The sequence below is a fragment of the Mesocricetus auratus genome, unplaced genomic scaffold (genome assembly GCF_017639785.1).
Source record: "Mesocricetus auratus isolate SY011 unplaced genomic scaffold, BCM_Maur_2.0 Super-Scaffold_100003, whole genome shotgun sequence".
NCBI lineage: Eukaryota > Metazoa > Chordata > Mammalia > Rodentia > Cricetidae > Mesocricetus > Mesocricetus auratus.
In genome coordinates this window covers 79,218,365-79,235,829 of record NW_024429188.1, presented here as the reverse complement: position 1 = coordinate 79,235,829, position 17,465 = coordinate 79,218,365, and the positions used below count along the sequence as shown (strand labels likewise).

The following is a 17,465-nucleotide window of genomic DNA, read 5'->3' as shown; positions in this document are numbered from 1 at the left end:
AAAGAAGGGGATCTAAGCAAACTTACCAGGCCGAGGATCTGCAGGACGCTGAAGTGATAAAAGAACATGAGACCCGTCGAGAGAAGAGCCCACCGGAAGCTGCTGAGGGGCTCTGGGGTGTAAGCACCTGGAGGAAGACGGGAGATGGTGAGCCCAGAGGACTAGTGACCCTCTTCTCCTTCTCTGCTCGCACGGGTGCAGGTGCTGAGGTCACACACAGCTGCAGCAGGCTTGGTGTCTCTTTCACTTATCACTTGACAGACTCTTCCAAGGGCCTCGATGCTTAGCTAGGAACCACAATAGCCCTTCCCTGACCCCGGTTTCTGCCAGGTGATATTACACCATTAGAAAGAGAGGTTTCTGTTTTAACCTAAAAGTAATTCATGATTATTAATGGTGATTTAGAATGAATAACAAACTGGTAGAAGGTAGAGGCTAAGGAGGAAAACATTCCCAGCACTGGACTCCTGGAATAGAACCCTCGCTAACACACTGCTGTGTCTCCACGCTCATTTCTCTGTGCCCCAGGATTACCTTTTAAAATTAACGCTTGAATTAGTACCCCATATCTGTATATGTCACTGTCTTTGTGTTTATATTTATTTCCTCTAAATGGTATGACAAAGTAGTTGAAAATGTTGATATTGAAGTCTGATAGATCTGGGTTCAATTTTTCTTGGTTGTTTGGTTTTGGTTTATCAAGACAGGGTTTCTCTGTAGCCTTAGCTGTCCTGGAATTCACTCTGTAGACCAGCCTAGCCTCAAACTCACAGAGATCTGCCTGCCTCTGCCTCCCAAGTGCTGGGATTAACAGTGGGCGCCACCACCACCTGGTGGAGTTGGGAATCAAATTTTGACTCTACCATTCATTAGCTGTTGAACTCTGAAAAACTTTGAACAATTTTGCCAATCTTGCTGTCATCTTTAAATCTAGAGCCCTTACAAATATTTTAGCTAGTAGTGTGCCATTCTCAGTTCCTGAACAACTCCTCCCAGGAACACCGAGCGATGTCTTCCCTCTAGTAATGCTGCTGCAAGCTACCATCCTCGTAGGCCTGGATGGATCTCAGAGCTTCCAGGGCATGGTAGACAGGATGCCGCAGGTGGCTCTTGGATTGGATACTTGGAAGGGGTGCTTCAGAAAGGGACCTGAAAAACATCTCCCCATCCCCCAAAATGGGGGTGATGCCACCTCCTACGGCGGTGTTTGCCCAGGTCAGTTTTTCACTGTTCAACAGCTGTTCATATGTGGTAGATTCTGTAATAAGACAAGGTCCCTCCAGTTTGAGAAACACAGGCAACAATGACAATACAGCAAACTGGGGGTGGGGTGACTGAAATCAGCGCTTCCTGTTCCGGGAAGACAAAGCTTAGCCTGGGAGTGGGGGGCGGAGGTGGGGGTAAGGAATGCTTCTTGATAGAGGCAGCATTGGAGCAGAGTCCTGAGAAACACATGGACTGCAGGACGGCCCTAGGCTTTTCGGCCTGCACACACATAGACATGAGGCAGGTAGTTCAGAGAGGTACAGGTAAGAGTTCAGTGGCAGCAGCAGGGATTGGGGTGTGATGACTCAATACATAAACGTGTCATTGTTCATGACTGATGACCTGACCCTGGCACCCAAGGAAAAATGGCAGATGTGGTGGGGCACATCTGTAATCCCAACACTTATGGTGAGGTGGAGGCAGAGACAGAATAATCCCATGGAAGGTTGTGGTCCAGCTATGCCAGAGAATGCAGCCCAGCATGAACAAGAGACACCCTGCCTCAGAACAAGGTGGAACAAGAGAACCAATTCCCGGAAGTTGTCCTCTAATCCCACACGCATGCCCACACCCACACATATACATCTCTCTCACATGCATACAACTCTCTCTCCCGCACAAATAGTGATGATAACTGTAATAATAATGAAATAATGCGGGAAGGTCACACCACAGAGAGTGTAATGGAGGCAGTGAGTAAGCAGTTAGCAAAGCTGGTCGGCCCCAGGCTGGGTCATGTGAGCTCAAGGAGTTGTTGGCTGAGGGCTGAGGGCTATGTGTATGCAACAGAACTGAATGGTCAAATGCGTCACATCTTACAAAGATTCTCAGAAGCAAGAGCCTGGCTAGGACTAAGAGATACTCAGGAACTTTAGAGCCTGGTAAACAGTCCCCACCCTTTCTAAAAAGTGAAGCTACCTCTTAGCTCCGTCATCCATGGCATTTCAAGAATACGGCTCTCTTTCAAAGGAAAGCCAGAAACATGAAACTTTATGTGGAATGTCCTGATTTTTAAACGCAGGCAACTATTCAAAATGTTTTAAGAATGCTCAATGGGCCAAGCAAAACAAGTATTCCAGATGGATTTCAGTCCCTGGGAGGCCACCTCTGTGCTCTGCTACAGAGCCACCAAAAGCTTCAGGGAGCTTGAGGAATGTGAGTGCTGGTCATTTAGATTAGGGTACAAGGGACAGTCTGAAGCCGAAAGAGTAAAGGCAGGGGTGCTGGCAAGGGGACTGCTCCAGGAGTCTAGAACAAGTAGTTTCTGGAGCTAAAAGCAGCAAGGTAGAAAACGAAGAGAGGCGTGGAAATCAGAAGGGTGTGGGGTTGAGGGAGAGGGACAGTAGCAACTCCCAGGGTTGGACTACTGGCTTGGCCATCACTGGATCGGTGATGTCTTTTATTGTGATGGAGAAGACAGGTGACAGCAGATTGAAGCAAGGGTGAGGAAATGATGACATTTTGGACATGCTGAAAATGGAGTATCTGTGTCTATGAAACTTCCGCATAGGAGCATTCCTGCAGTGACTACATAAACACTAGAAGGTGGAGGTATTCAAATCCTGGTTCTATTGCTTACGGATTGCAAAGCTTTGGACAAATCACAGTATCTCTTCAATTCAGTTTTACTCATCTGAATAACGGAAGAGGCACCAACCTCATTCAGAGCTGTTGGTCAGAGGAGAGAATGCATTTTTAGCATGGTACCAGGGATTTCACAGATGCCTTTTATTTTACGGTATGAGCCACAAACTCCATGAAGAGTATAAAGCAAACAAATAAAGATGGGCGACCTCAGCACAAAGTAGAAAACAAAATCATGGAAACCTATATACACAGTGAGAGAGTAAAAGACCAAAAGCAAGGCATCAAGGAACAAGGTACAAGAAGGGGAGTAGGCAGAAGGAAATAAGTGAAGTGACTGAAGCCAGGGTATAGTCCATGAAGTTCACTCTGGGCATGTTGAAGAGTCTGTGCTTTATGATTTGTGTCACGTTATATTTATAGCCACATTCAGCCCATGTGTTGGAGGCTCCTTTGGTACCCAATGTTCCACAAAGTCAAGAACCTTGTATGTCTTTCCAGCACAGCACTGGGAGTATGAACAATATACGGGTCCACCTGGTAAATGAGTGTGACCTGGATACCACGTTGTCGCCCCAGTTTCCCAGGGCACACAGAGGAAGAAGGCTGACAGGTCACACCTCCATTCATTACTTTCTCAGCTGTCTTTTCCTCCCTCTGACTTCTGCTCAACAGCCCCCTCCCCAGTGCAGCAGAGAGGCAGTGACATGCCTCAGATGCCAAGTGTGGTGCAACGATGGACTTCAGTGTGTGTGTCCCCTCATCCAGGGGTCAGCTCAGCAGCCGTAGTTCTAGGGAAAGGGGGATGAGGACACTTGTCCCTTCCCTGTGCTTCCCCCATGCTGTGGCCTGTGTTCTAGGGGGAGGGAACACTCAGGAACTATCAGGGCACATGTTTTCCAGTGTTCCCACTGACCCTTCGCAGAGCCCCGTTTGCCCCATCCCATCTGTGTTGCATCAGCTAGTTCAACTAGACTGTTGACAGAGGGAGGAGCTCTCCCTAAAGCTCTTCTTTTGCCTCAGTCCTGGATGTACAATGGACAGCCAATTGCTCACGACATGGGCAAAGTGTGGGCACAGACTTGCTGAGGAATTGTAAAAGTTACTCTGATTCAATGTAGTCCTGTGAAGACTATCTCCAAACACCTGTAAAACCCAACCCACAAACCACCCTTATCTGCACAAAGACATTTAGACTTGTTCTCTATAATATTGAGAAACTGGAAACAAGCCAACTAGGGAGATAGGTTAAGTAAACTACAATACCTCAATATTGTGCAATAGTCCACTGCCATTCGAATGGCAACCGGATTGCCCATGCATGAAGAAACCACTCCCGGGTAACAAGTATAAAAAGCAGAACATCAAACAGTCCAGACATGAAAGGAAATACAATGTAGTAGCTTAAAAACAAAGGCCTGGGGGTAGGGGTCAGACAGTCTCACGTTTCCCGTGGGAAAGACCCTGAGCAAATCACACTTCCTTTAAAGTTGTTTTCCTGTGTAGGTACTAGAGGAAGCATCCACGTCTCGGGGCGGAGGAGTGGAATAAGACATTGTAGAAATCAGATCCAACAGCTGCCTAGCATGGAGCTCTTTTCACCCCAGGGATCACAGGCATCCAAATTCATTCACAGGCAGGAAGAGGAGGGGCATTCTGGGGAAATGGCTACCTCCTCTGTGAAAGGAGACCGCCTGTGGCAAATATGATCCAATATTCCATTTCCTTCAAAAAACACAGTAAAAATGCACCTTATGCACTGATAACACAGCCCATAGGGGTATATGCAAATTTTATGCAAACCCACAGAATTCTCTTTGCTGGATACCTGGATGTGACCCTTGGGATAATCCTAGTGAAAAACTGGTTTTCTTCTAAAGGAAAACAGAAACTGAATCACATTCAGGAAAATTCAATATATCATAAAACTCTTTTTTTCCCTACTTTAAGAAAACATGTGACATTTTTCTGCTAGCATCTTCTGTCCCAGGAGGACAGAAGCACGTCATCGGTAAAGGTAGGGGGAAATCAAGATAATAGTTTCTGTAAAATTGATTTCTGCCAGAAGGAAGCTGTAGGAGTACTGGGAAACAAGGCAATTGCTCCAGCAGTAGCAAAGACCCCAAGAGGCCCCCACAATGGCTCTTTCTCTCCTCCTACACTCTCACCCAGGGAAGATGACACCAAGGAGTCAACGCCGGTAGGGTAGCCTGCTATTAGCCTATCTTCCTGTTTCCTCAATTCCCTGACTTATTTGTGCTACCCACGCATTCAATATCTATGACGCACATTGGACTCCATGGCAAGAGTGGGGATACAATCTTGGCTAGCTCCCGCCCTTGACAATCTGCTGCAGTTGACAATGATGGAGGAGCTGACACAGTGAAGGAAGCATGTCGCTAGTGAGGAAGGGAAGAAGACGGTCATAGCTGAGGAGATTTGAATGACAGGGAGCAACTGGGGTAGGACATGACCCAAGGAACATTCTAGGCAGAGGTATAGCCTGAGAAGAGGTATGTGGATGTCAGTGGCATGCTATCTGTATGCAATTACGTGCAGTTCCGTGTCCCGGGAGAGCACAAGAACACAAGTGGTATCATGTGTCAGTAGGTAGCTGGAGAGACAAGAAAACAGAACCTGAAGAAGGAAGAGCCTTGCTATCCAGGCCAGAGAACTTGACCTTTATCCTCTAGACAAGGAGAGGCTACCGAAAGGTGTTAAGAGATGAAAAGGTGAGATCTATGTTTCAGCCAGTTGGACGGCTCCAGCAGTAGGAGAGACAGTGGGCCAGAGGGAAACAGAACTCAAGGAGGACTCAACACTGGCGGCATGACACAGATGGCTTGGCCCTTTGCCAGACATAAAAGGAGGACCATCTAGGTCTATGACTTCAGGCACTGACAGGGAGGCAGGGGAGACATGTGCTTAGGTTACGGCATGGCACTGAATGCTGTAAGCTGTACCAGCAGATGCCTCAATTGGGGGCTGCCCAGGTCTAGAGTTTGGGAGTGGGAAATGGTTTGGGAACATAGCTTGGTGTGTGACTAAAACTGACAAAGAGTCCACAAAAGGAGGTTATAGTTCTAAGAACAGGGGCCTAGAGAACAATAATATTGAGAGAGAGAGAGAGAGAGAGAGAGAGAGAGAGAGAGAGAGAGAGAGAGAGAGAGAGAGAGAGAGTGAGAGATGTCTTCGTTCCTGGTCACTAGTCATGTGCACCAGTATCTACTTAAATGCATTAAACCAGAGATCTGCTTCCTCACTCACGCAAGTCACATTTCAAGTGCTCAACAGTCACGCGTGCCTAGTGACGGCCATATTAGACAGGTCAGACATAAAGCATTTCCATGAACACAGAAAATTCCAGGGAGGATATCTTTGTCTTGTGGGGATGGCACAGTGAAGTCAAGACGAACATTCCAGAGTTCAGAAACATGCTGGCCACTAGTGTTCTTTGCTCTGGCAATGTCAGGAAAGGAGCTCCAAAAGCGTGAAGTGTCAGAACACATTTTCTTGTTACACAAAGTAAGGAAGTGGATTCCAGGAAAAGGTATCAGAGTACAAAACCTCATAGAAATGATCAGTTAAACCCTCCACATTCTGGGTCTCTTCTCGGAATGCTTCCTGTAGCCTCCTGTTGTTTTGTTTTTGAGACAGGATCTTGTAGCCAAGGCTGACCTCGAACTTGAAAAATTGCCCCTGACTCAGACTCTCAAGGGCTGTGATTATTAGGTGTGTGCCACACTTGACTCCACCTTTTGTTCTTACCCAACAAACTTCTCCCTACAAGTCATCTGCTGCCTTGGCAGCCCTCAAAAGTTCTCTCTCTAACTCCATGGAACCATGTTAGGTAGAGCAGTGTTTGCTGTCTCTTCATTGCTCTTTCCAGACTGCTGGTCCTCCCTCTACCCTAAACCCCAACAATCGCCTGTGGGCTGCATAGAATTTTCCCCTTCCACTGTCAACTATAGATAGGCCCTTTTGCTCTGAAAATATTGATACCTGGTTTGGTACCACTCTCTCCAAAAGCATTCCTGCTGTATTGCTCATTGCTACACAATCTATTTATTGTTCATTGTTCCACGTTCTTGGAAGGATCCACTCAGTTCCATGGCCTTGTCCCCATTACTACATTTTGTCCATTCACTTTTTATAGTCAAGCCTGAGACATTATGATTAGGAACAGCTATATCCTCTCTCTGATCTCAAAGGCAAGTACTCCCCCTTTAGCCATCATTATTGCCTTTCCTGCTCTCTTCTTCCAACCATGATCCACAAATAGAATCTGTGGTCCGTTCATTGACCCTATCATCTTTTCACTTAACAATCACCCTTCCTTTCTTTTCTTTTTCTTTTCTTTTCTTTTTTTTTTTTTTTTTGGTTTTTCGAGACAGGGTTTCTCTGTATTGTTTTGGAGCCTGTCCTGGAACTCACTCGGTAGACCAGGCTGGTCTTGAACTCACAGTGATCCGCCTGTCTCTGCCTCCCACCCTTCCTTTCTTAAACCCCATGCTCTGTTATTCTGATTTTCCTTTGCTGACACCTTTGTCTCTTCTCACTATGGCTGCAAAAACAAACAAACAAACAAACAAACAAACAACAACCCTCTGCCCTGGTTAAATTTTATAGCCTTTCTCCCCTTGCCTGTCCCTCCACAGCTTAACATGGCCGAAGAACAACAGCGGCACTGAGTATCCTCATGTCCCATTTGTGATCACAGACCTGAAGTACATCTTTCATGTTGCCAGGCAATCACACTATATTCCCCTGCCTATTCACTCTCTCGCTTTCTGAGGTCACGATTTAATATCTTCTCCTGTCTCCTCAAACCTTTAATTCTTTCCTCCCAGCCTCACTGTCAAACGCTGACCCGGGTGTCACTTCCTGCTTCGCCTAGAAAAAGGGAAGTACTCGAGACATCCTGAGCCTCCACAAGCACATTTATTCACCTACGCGCATTAACACTTGCCTGCTCTGCTCTGCCTTCATCTCCGCCACACAGAAGAGCTGTGAAGAGCAGGTCTCAGTCAAGGCCAAACTTGCCTTTGGGATGCTGATGCTACTCCCTCATCTACCCACCACTCCACAAGGGGTTTTTTCTTTCTCTTACACCACTTGTTTCCACTTTTCAGCTGGATTATTCCTGTGACCATGAAAACAAACCAAACATACAGAGATTGCTCTCATTTAAAAACAGGCACTTGACAGCTCCCTGGAGCTCCCAGTAACTGCATGTCTCTCCCTTACAGCAAAGACAGTATCTCTTTACAACGAAGATACAACTGGCTGTATCTGGACGGGCCAATGTGGGGACTACTAGTCACATGTCATTCAGAGTTTCTAATGTAACTAGTGTGAATTGAGCAGTGCTCTTGGCATAGACATTGGATAACAAAGAATATATACTAAAATATTCCAGTCAGAACTTTATATTGTCTATATTTCAATGGTAGCTTTTGGATAAATGAGGTTTAATAAGTTATATATCTAATATTAATTCCACCTGCTCGTCTTACCTATTTTTATTGTGATTATGAACAGGTGAAATTATATACAAGACTCTCATATTTTTAGTAGACACTCTGGTCTATTCTCCTTACCCAAAATTCCTCTTTTCCTGCTCTCTCTTAAACCCACTTATATTGGGTTCCTCTTCCTCCATTACAACTGTTTCCATCAAAGTCACAAATGACTTTTCATTTCTAAATTCATTGACCCATTTGCAGGCCTCATCCTATACCCTGGACACTTGGTTTCTGAGCTACTGCTAACTCTACTTGCTCTCCTTCCCTGCTTCTTAGCCTCCTCTGTCATCTCCTCCCCATGGGACTGATCTCAAAATGATAGACAGGACCAGGCTGCAGAACTCAGAACTCTGCTGTCTACTTTCCTGCTATACGTGGTGTCAACAGATCTCATGGCTTTAATATGATCCACACGCCAATGACTCCATAATTTACATCTCTGCGGACCCCACCCTGAACCCGAGTCAACAGCTAGTGGCTGTCTCAACCTTAAACCAAGCTTGTCATCTTAGCTTACTATCAGAGTAGTAAAGGCCACTAGTGAATTCCACTTTCTCAGAATCCAAAGCTTCCCACAACCATTTGCCTGTGTGACCAACAGGGTCCAATCATATGGCTTGCTTTAACCAATGGAACCTCACCAAAGAAAATTCAATAGGAGGTTTGGTGTGCACTTGGGCACTTCTAGGTTGCCCTCTTTAAAACACTACCCTGAGATCCAAATGTCATAAACAGCTGTGTGAATAAAGAGGCTCAGCCATTCCAGGGTCCCAGCTGGGTCCAGGGAGGACCAGAAGAATGTCTTAGTCAACTCCAGCTGCTTTAACAAACCACCATAGACTGGATGCCTTAAATAACAGAAATTAATTTTCCATTTCTGGAGGCTAAAAAGTCCACAACCAAGACATAAGTTAGCTGGTTTCCACTGAGGGGTCATTTCCTGGGTTATAGATAGCACCGTCTTGCTATGTCTCCCTCATGTAATGGGGGGGGGAGATGCTGCCAGTTCAAGACCTGCATTAATTATCTCACCCTAATTATATCCCAAAGACACAATTCTGAAGTACCATCACATTGTGGGGGCACAGTTTCAATATATGAATGATCTTAGATGAACTCAAACATTCAGTCCATAAAGAAAGGGCCAATGAACCTACCAAATTGTAAGAACTAAAGTCACTATTGAAAGTCATTAAGTTTTAGAGATGGTTATTACTTAGTATTACTTAATTGAAACAATACTCCACCACCAAACCAAAAGGGGGAAAAAGAAAAAAGGCAATCAATGCACAATCCCCAAAGCTTTTCTTAAAATTTGAAATTAGATTCATAGGTCTTTCCCTCAAAAGCCCTCCAATGACCACTCATTTGCCTAATAATTTCACCTGTTTGTCTTACCTATTTTTAGTGTGATTATCATCTCTAACCTCATGTTATATCACCCCCCTCATTCATATGGAACCAGCCACAGTAGTTTATACACAGTTGCTATAATAATCTAGAAACATTTCTGCTTCGTGGCCATTACACTTGTTATCTCCTCAGCTTGCCATATTTTCCCCACAGAGATCAAAGGCCTTGCTCTTTTGCCAGCTAGCCTTGGCTCAAATGTCACATTGTCAGTGAAAGGTTTCCTTTAAATGAGGCAACCTCACTCAAAAGAGCAGCCCTCCATCCCCATGCAGCAACATCACATACTTTATAGTATTCCCTCTTGGATTGCACTTAACATCTAACTTAAGTACCGTTTCCCTATGTCTTTACTGTCTATCTCCTCCCACATGGATGCAATATCCATGAAAGCAAGGAATCTTGTGTTTTGCTCTTTGTGTTTTAGTCTCAGTGGCTACTACACCACCAGACACCAAGTGTGGGATTTCACAAATGTTTGTTGAAAGGCATCAGCAGGCCAGCATGCTTAAGTACCTCATACAGTCCAACATGCTTCATTAGATTTGTGTGATCCAGACCACGTAAGGGACTAAGGCCATGTCAAGAAGAATCCAGCTTACTACTGTACATATTTTATGGGGCATCATAAATTAGATGTTAAAATGTAGCTTCTTACTCAAGCTCCTGGACAGGGTCAGAGTCTCTGCATTTCTAACCAACTCCCTGAAGCTACTGAGCCTTGGGCTACCCTTTGATCAGTAAGGACAGGGTTTGTAGACTGAAAGGGGAAGCGGAAGTTGGGAAACCAGGGAGGAAGCTGCAACAGGAGACTGGGCAGGGGTGGTCTAATCCCAACTGAGAAAGTCTAGTGGGGATGGATCAGAATGGATAAGGAGGTGAGATCATTGACTCAACGGAAGTTGGAGCTACTAAGAGTTAAGAGCCACTGATTAACTTTAGAGCTCTGCCTGGCTAAGAAGCAAACTACTCAATATGATTGGAAACTTTGGAAAAGGTGACAGTTTAGACCTAAGACAGACAATGACAAGGTTCTTGATAATGATGCCACCTAATCTTCACCATCCTAGGAATGAGTCAGCTCCATTTCTGGCTTCTATAAGCCTTTGTCATTATTTTGAATATGTGGTGTTCCTCACAAAGGTGTGGGTGGATCCAGTGTCACGATTGCATGGTAATACTGTTAACCTAAATCAATGGATTAATCCACTGGCAAGATTCATAATCTAAAAAAAGATTCATAATCTAATGGACTTACTGCAGGGAGGTGGCTCACCAGATGTATATCTTGGAAAGATCGACCTTTCCTCTGGCCCTTTTTCTGTGTTGTTCTGCTTCCTGCCATCATGAGGTGGGTGGGCATCTCTTCCCCACTATGTATGCCCTCTCTGCCATGCTGATCTGTTTTAGCCCGCACAGGCGCACAGCAGAGCCAATTAACTGTGCATCGGAAACTCAAAAACGATGAGTCAAACTATCTTCCCACCTTTTAAGTTGCTTCTTCCTCAGGTATTTGTCACCGTGACAAAACAAAACAAAAAACCTGACTAACTCAGCTTTCATTGCCAACCCCAGGATGCCGATGGCTATCTGTCTGATCCAGTATTTTTAGCCACTGAATAGAGCCTCATGTCAGATCTCCTTCCCCCAGGCAGTGAGCCCCCATCCGCACTTAGTATGAATTACTACAAAGGTGGGGGGAGACTTGTGTGCTAAGTGCTTACAAAGGAGGTAATGTGTTCAGCTCCTACCCTAACAGGCTAGAGAGCCTACACAGGCCACATTTGGCCTCACTGTGTACAGTGGGGGCTGACTGGCTACTGAGCCTGTGACTAAGGCATCAAAAAAAAATCCATCTTCATCTCAGTATGACAGCCAGCATCTAGGGTAGAGTTCTGAGCAGGTACAGCATCCAATGAGTGGACCTGACTTAGTAGAAATTCTAGAATCTAAACAGTCAGTTTTCCCCAGGCTGTGGTGACACATGCCCTTAATCCCAGCTCTCAGGAGGCAGAGGCAGGTGGATCTCTGTGGGTTTGAGACCTACAAAGTGAGTTCCAGGACATCCAGGGCTACACAGAGAAACTCTGTCTGGAAAAACAAAAAACAAACAAACAAACGAGTCAGCTCCCAACTTCTGCTCTTTGTAAGTTGCAGGTCAAAACCCCTCAAAGCATGTGGGATCCTTTAGCAGGAAACTTACAGACCCTCCCTATCTTCCAGGGACAGAAAAACTGAAAGCATAGCGACACTCTGACAAGAAGTGCTATTTAAACATCACACACACTGCTACACAGCCATGTTAGGCACTGAGTACAAACCGAGTCCTCAGTGAGCTGTGAGCAAGGGGAAGCCAACTCCTGGATCTTTCAAGGCAATGAGGCTTGACATTCAGTCTGCCTCTAACATTCTGAGGGCGGAGACTCAGTCTTCCATGGCATAGGACTCCCTGGATGGCTGATGGAAAACCAGCTTTTTGGCCTCCACTCAGCAATTTTTGATTCAGTAGATCTGAAGAGTGACCTCCAGTCTGGAGTCTAAGAACACGCATTGTTATCGGGTTCTCTGGTTCAGCTGATACAGGAACTGCTCTGTCCTGGGGAAGTTATAGGAAATGTAGGCTCTTAGGGCCTGGGGCAGCGACCCTAGAGGTAAGGGTGGATCCTGCAATTCCTAGTTAAGTAACAAGCACCTCAGGGTGACCCAAAAAGTGGGTTTGGGGGCAACATAGGAGGTGCACTGATCTAGAGACAATCCTAGATCCTGAAGTCAAGAGGCCTAGGAACAAACAACATAGCCAGGTGGGAACAGCAGTGTTATCCAGAAGGTGATAAAATGAAGGCAGAAAACACTTGACTTAAGCTTTTGTTTCCACAAAGCCCCAGTACCATCCTCCTTCTCAGGGAACAGCCAGTGGCCGTCAGAGCGTCTCCTAACTGCCCTAATTGTATAGGGCTCAGGCCTAGACCATGGTTTAAATCCCTCCATTGGGCCCCCACCCTCCTATACTCACCCTGTCAGGAGCTTTGGCCTTCCTCTGAGTTTCTCGGCCTTTCCTCCTGCCTTGTCCAACCAGAAGAACAGAGTGGATAAGCCTAAGTGATAAGCACGTCCCCAGAACCCTAACCGTTGCCAGCCAGGCGGTCAATGGGCTCATGCGGGCAAAGAAGCCAGAGTCCCAACTTTTGAGGCAATGTTGAAGCCGTCCTAGGCAAACAAAGAACTTGGGCTCTAAGTGGTCTTGGAAACCAACTAGAAGAGGGGCTCTGCCTCAATTCTTATGTTGCTGAAGAAGCTGAAAGCCAATTGGAGAAGTAGCTGTCCCAGATCCTAAAACAGCAGGGTTTGTAAACCCCAATCTCCTGAAATGTCCCTCCCAGGGCTGCTGACTTGTTAACAGTTAACAACCACTTCCTCACTACAAAGACCATTTCTGGAGTTAGAGTGCCCTCTAGTGTAAGCAAGAGGGGTTTCCTGCAGCCTAGAGACCAGGCAAAGGAGGGACCAGCAACCTGGGGATATTCAAGTCCTCCTTCTTAGAATATACACCTCTTGTTTTCTACATTTATATTTGAAAAACATAAAATAAAGAGCAAAGAATTCCAAGAGGCATCACAGTTAAAAGGATTATCAAACTATCTACAACTTTTCATAACCCAGGTATGTTTCTTTATAAACACATGCTCTAAGATTTAGCAGCAAATTTGACATCGCCCTAATTTCAAAGCACTGGTGAGCATTAGCAGTATTTGGAAGCGGCTGCCGCTATTGTGATGTGATAGGAAGCAGACAGTGTTGGCCAGTGACAACAAAGTCACAGGTGTGGCCAACAGACCTGATGCTTTCAAGTTATCCCTTATTAAAGCTTGGGAATCCTTAAATACTGTTGGTGGACCTTGGGCTAAGAACCCGTGCCCTAAGTAAAAGCTACTGCAAGTATCCGAGCCACTCAATCGGTTAACGCTGCAGGATGAAGAAAGACAGCTAAATGAGGAGAGTTATAGCAGGCAGAAACCAACCCTGTGGCTTCTCTCCCAATCATCCCCACTAGTGCATTAGGAAAAGGAACAACCAGGCTACCATCAACTAATATGGTATCTGCCACCGTTTTCCATCCAGTGTCGCTTGCCCGTCTCACACTGAGCAGACCACGTATGATTCCCTAGGATGCCACTCTAAGCAGAGCTCACTCTTTCCAATGCTATCAGCCCCACTGTCAGCCTCCAGGTGCCTGTGGCCATCTGCACTTGTTCGAAAGGCTCATTCTCCCCCCCCCCCCCCCCCCTTTCTCCTTTCAATAAGCCACTGTTCCAGGTCTCACTGTCGCTTCTCCTCTTCTCACGGTCACTAGCAACTTCACCCAAGACTAACAGCACTTGGATTCACATAACAGTCCTCCTTTTCACATTAACCCCTTCCCGACAGCATCAGGGAGATTTCAGCATCCAACAGCATCAGGGAGATTTCAGCATCCATGTGGGTGCCTCTTCCATTGGCCTCACCTAGTAGCATCTTGAACCTCCACATGTCTGCTGGGCCTCGTTACTCACAACCTGCCATCTGTCATTGCCCGATGGGCCCCACCTGGGCTGGGATAATCTGAATACAACCTCTGATGAGTTCAGCTTTCATATCCTAATTCTTACAGTGTATGATCCCCTAGACTCCTTCTGACCACTGATCCCTTGCTGCCCTCGCCCCCCTCCCCCACGTGTCAGGTACAGACCAACAAAACCTCTGAACAAGTAACAGTGCGTTTAAAAATGTACTTATATATTAAATAAGAAAAAGAAAATGGGTATAGACAGTCATAGAAAAAAATAGTAAAGTCTTTAAAGAAAGACTAAAGTAATATAAGAAGAATAAGTCACATACGGATAGGAAATACACAGGTCTTCTGGATCCTGTATGGTGTTTTGTTGACTTTGAATTTTGTAAATGCTGATGAGTGAATGGCAGCTGCTGAGAGACATTGCATTATGGAAACTGTTAAATTAAACCAGCCTATATATTTTAAGAATGCCTTCATTTCAGAATGGAAGTTAAAGAAATATGGTGCATTGGGGGAGAGGGTATGCCTTTGTTTCCAAAGTTAACAAACAGTTACAGTTCTCTTCACAATTGATTGGTGGAGAACTCCAGAAAATCTTGACTACAGACGTGAAGAAAAAAATCAAGAAAGACTACAGGACAAATTACGTATATTCTGATCCCTCTACTATGGGAACAGCTCTGAGATTAGATGAAACATGATAAACCTTGTTGGCTACAGAATCCTCATGTCTTATTATTACATGCCATCCTTTCATGTGGCATGGACAGAGGTTTGGTTATATAGTCCAAACAAACTTACAAAGTTAAGAGGTGCCTTTTACCTGCTCAAACATAAAACAAAACAAACAAAAAACATCTTTGACTGACTTGTGCTCACTGCACATTCCATACTGTTGTTAACGCACCTTTGAAAGCTTATGTGTTTTCAAAACAAAAGGACAAGACACCAATAAAGACAAGCAGCCCAGGTGATCCAGTTTCCTCAAAATTCTGCATCCATAACAACTTCAAAGATGCTAGCTGAGATGGTTCAGCCTCACAGACCGTCCAGCAAAGACTTCAGATAAGCTCTACACTTTACCACCACAGAGACTAAACAAAAAATAATACAACTATCTCTCCCAGGACTTGATCATTATCCCAGTTTTCTCCCAGACAACAGGAAGCCATTTATTGAACATGATGCCCACATTCCCAAGAGATGGGGTGGGTGGTTTGGAGCCATTCAATGGATCATAGAAGTTTATCATGATTTAGGGAAGTTGGTTGCAAATTGTTACTGGTCATGGTAATGAAGGAAACTAAGGAAGGTTAGATGCAAGGATCTCTTTCTGAGAAAAAAGGGGTATAGGAGTGACAGGATAAAAGGGTATAACTATTAAATCTACCTTTAAACTAAGAAGTAACTATCAACCTCAAATATTTTACAGTGGTATGGATTTGTGTATATTGATACAAATTTAAGGTTATTTTTGTTACAAAACACTCTATACATGTTTCTACACTTGTTTAAGGTATTGCACCTATGCAGCTCATTTAACAACATTATGTAAATTTCTAGTCCTTCATCAAAGTTAATATTACAAACTGTTTATAATAATTAAGAAATAAGGTTAGCAGTCAGTCATCTAACAAATTTTTGACCATGTTAGGTATGTTTTCAAGGTCAAATAGAGATATATTTTAGACAGATGGTCTTCAAACACTTCAGAGACCTACAGATTATGGCATTTAAGATGTTTTAATAACCTAAGGCTTTTCATGACAGTAAGACACATCTGCTCCTGGCAGCACTCACTCAAAAATGGATGATGGGCATCAAAGAACCTCCATATGGAGCTTGCTTTCAATGTTGCAAAGCTAGCCATTTGGGCAAGAACCTGCCCTTGCCTCAAATGTTAATAATATGCTGTCCAAATTGGACAAGCAGGACACAAAAGATGACTGCCGAACATTACGAAGACAAAGTAGGACATTCCTTCATAAATTTCCTGCTTCACAAAAAAGGTTGTCAGATAGTCTAGGTCTGTAGGCCAAAGATGAATGCCCCAATATTGCAGAGGAACCTTGGGTGTCTGTCCTTGGGCAACCAGATATCTCTGTCATTTCAATAGTTTTGGAAGTTGCTTGCCCTGCACTTCCTATTTAGTCAGATAATATTATATCCTTCTTGGATCTCTAATGTGGTCAAAGACTAGATAGTTATAGTTTTCCTTGTTACCAAATTTAGGAAAAAAAACTTACATAAGAGATACAAAGTTTACAAGGTTGAGAAACATAAAAGATTAAGTTGTTTATATATAAAAAGATGTTTTATGTCTAAAGAGACATTTTTAGGATGGCAATACAAGTTATGATAGAAAATGGTTTAGATATAAAACTTTGGAATCACTAAGATAGGATAGATAATATAGTACTTTCTATGAATTTGCCAAATAGTTATGGACTAAGCATTCTGAATATAATTCTTACTTGATAATTGTTTCTATTGTATATAGTCACTACAGAGTTCAAACCTTTAATTTTTATTTAGACAAAGGGTGAAAATGTTGTGGAATATTTGTACACTATGTGAAGGTATATTGTTTGATTGGTTTAATAAAGACCTGAACAGTCAATAGCTAGGCAGGAGGTATAGGCGGGACTTCCGGGCAGAGAGAGGAAGTAGGAAGAGATAATCAAGGTGCACAGGAGATGCCAGGAAACATGGAGAGGAAACAGGAGGTGCAAGATGGAAGAAGTGATTCCATGTGATAGAATGTAGATCAATATAAGTGTGTTAATTAAAGTTATATTAAAGTTAATTACAGTTATAAAGCCTAAGCTAAAGGCTGAGCTACCATAATTAAAAAGAAGTCTCCATGTCATTGTTTGGGAGAGAAAAAGACACATTACATCCCAGCTTCAATCATAAACCAGCACCTTCAACTTGGTCTGGTGGGCAGAAGGGACTTTTCATCCCTTTCCTTACACTCTTCTATTACCCCCACACTAGGTAATTCCCTGGGCATCTCTCACGCTAAAGGTGGGAGCTGCAGAAACTGCTGATACCCTATTTTATTGGATTAGTAGGCAGGGTCTTGGTACACTGACAAGCAGAGCCATCCTCATAATACTGAGCAATTT

General features: G+C 44.3%; 1 protein-coding gene across 7 annotated transcripts in view; it reads right to left on the bottom strand.

Moving 5' to 3' along the window:
- Tmem164 (transmembrane protein 164) overlaps window positions 1–17,465 on the bottom strand; it is a 160,811-nt gene that overhangs the window by 5,743 nt on the left and 137,603 nt on the right. For all 7 annotated transcript variants that reach the window (XM_040744490.1, XM_013122325.3, XM_005082477.4 and 4 more), the window contains one exon: window positions 27–127. In XM_040744490.1, the coding sequence (XP_040600424.1) occupies window positions 27–127 (101 nt within the window). The remainder of the gene's footprint in view (window positions 1–26; window positions 128–17,465) is intronic.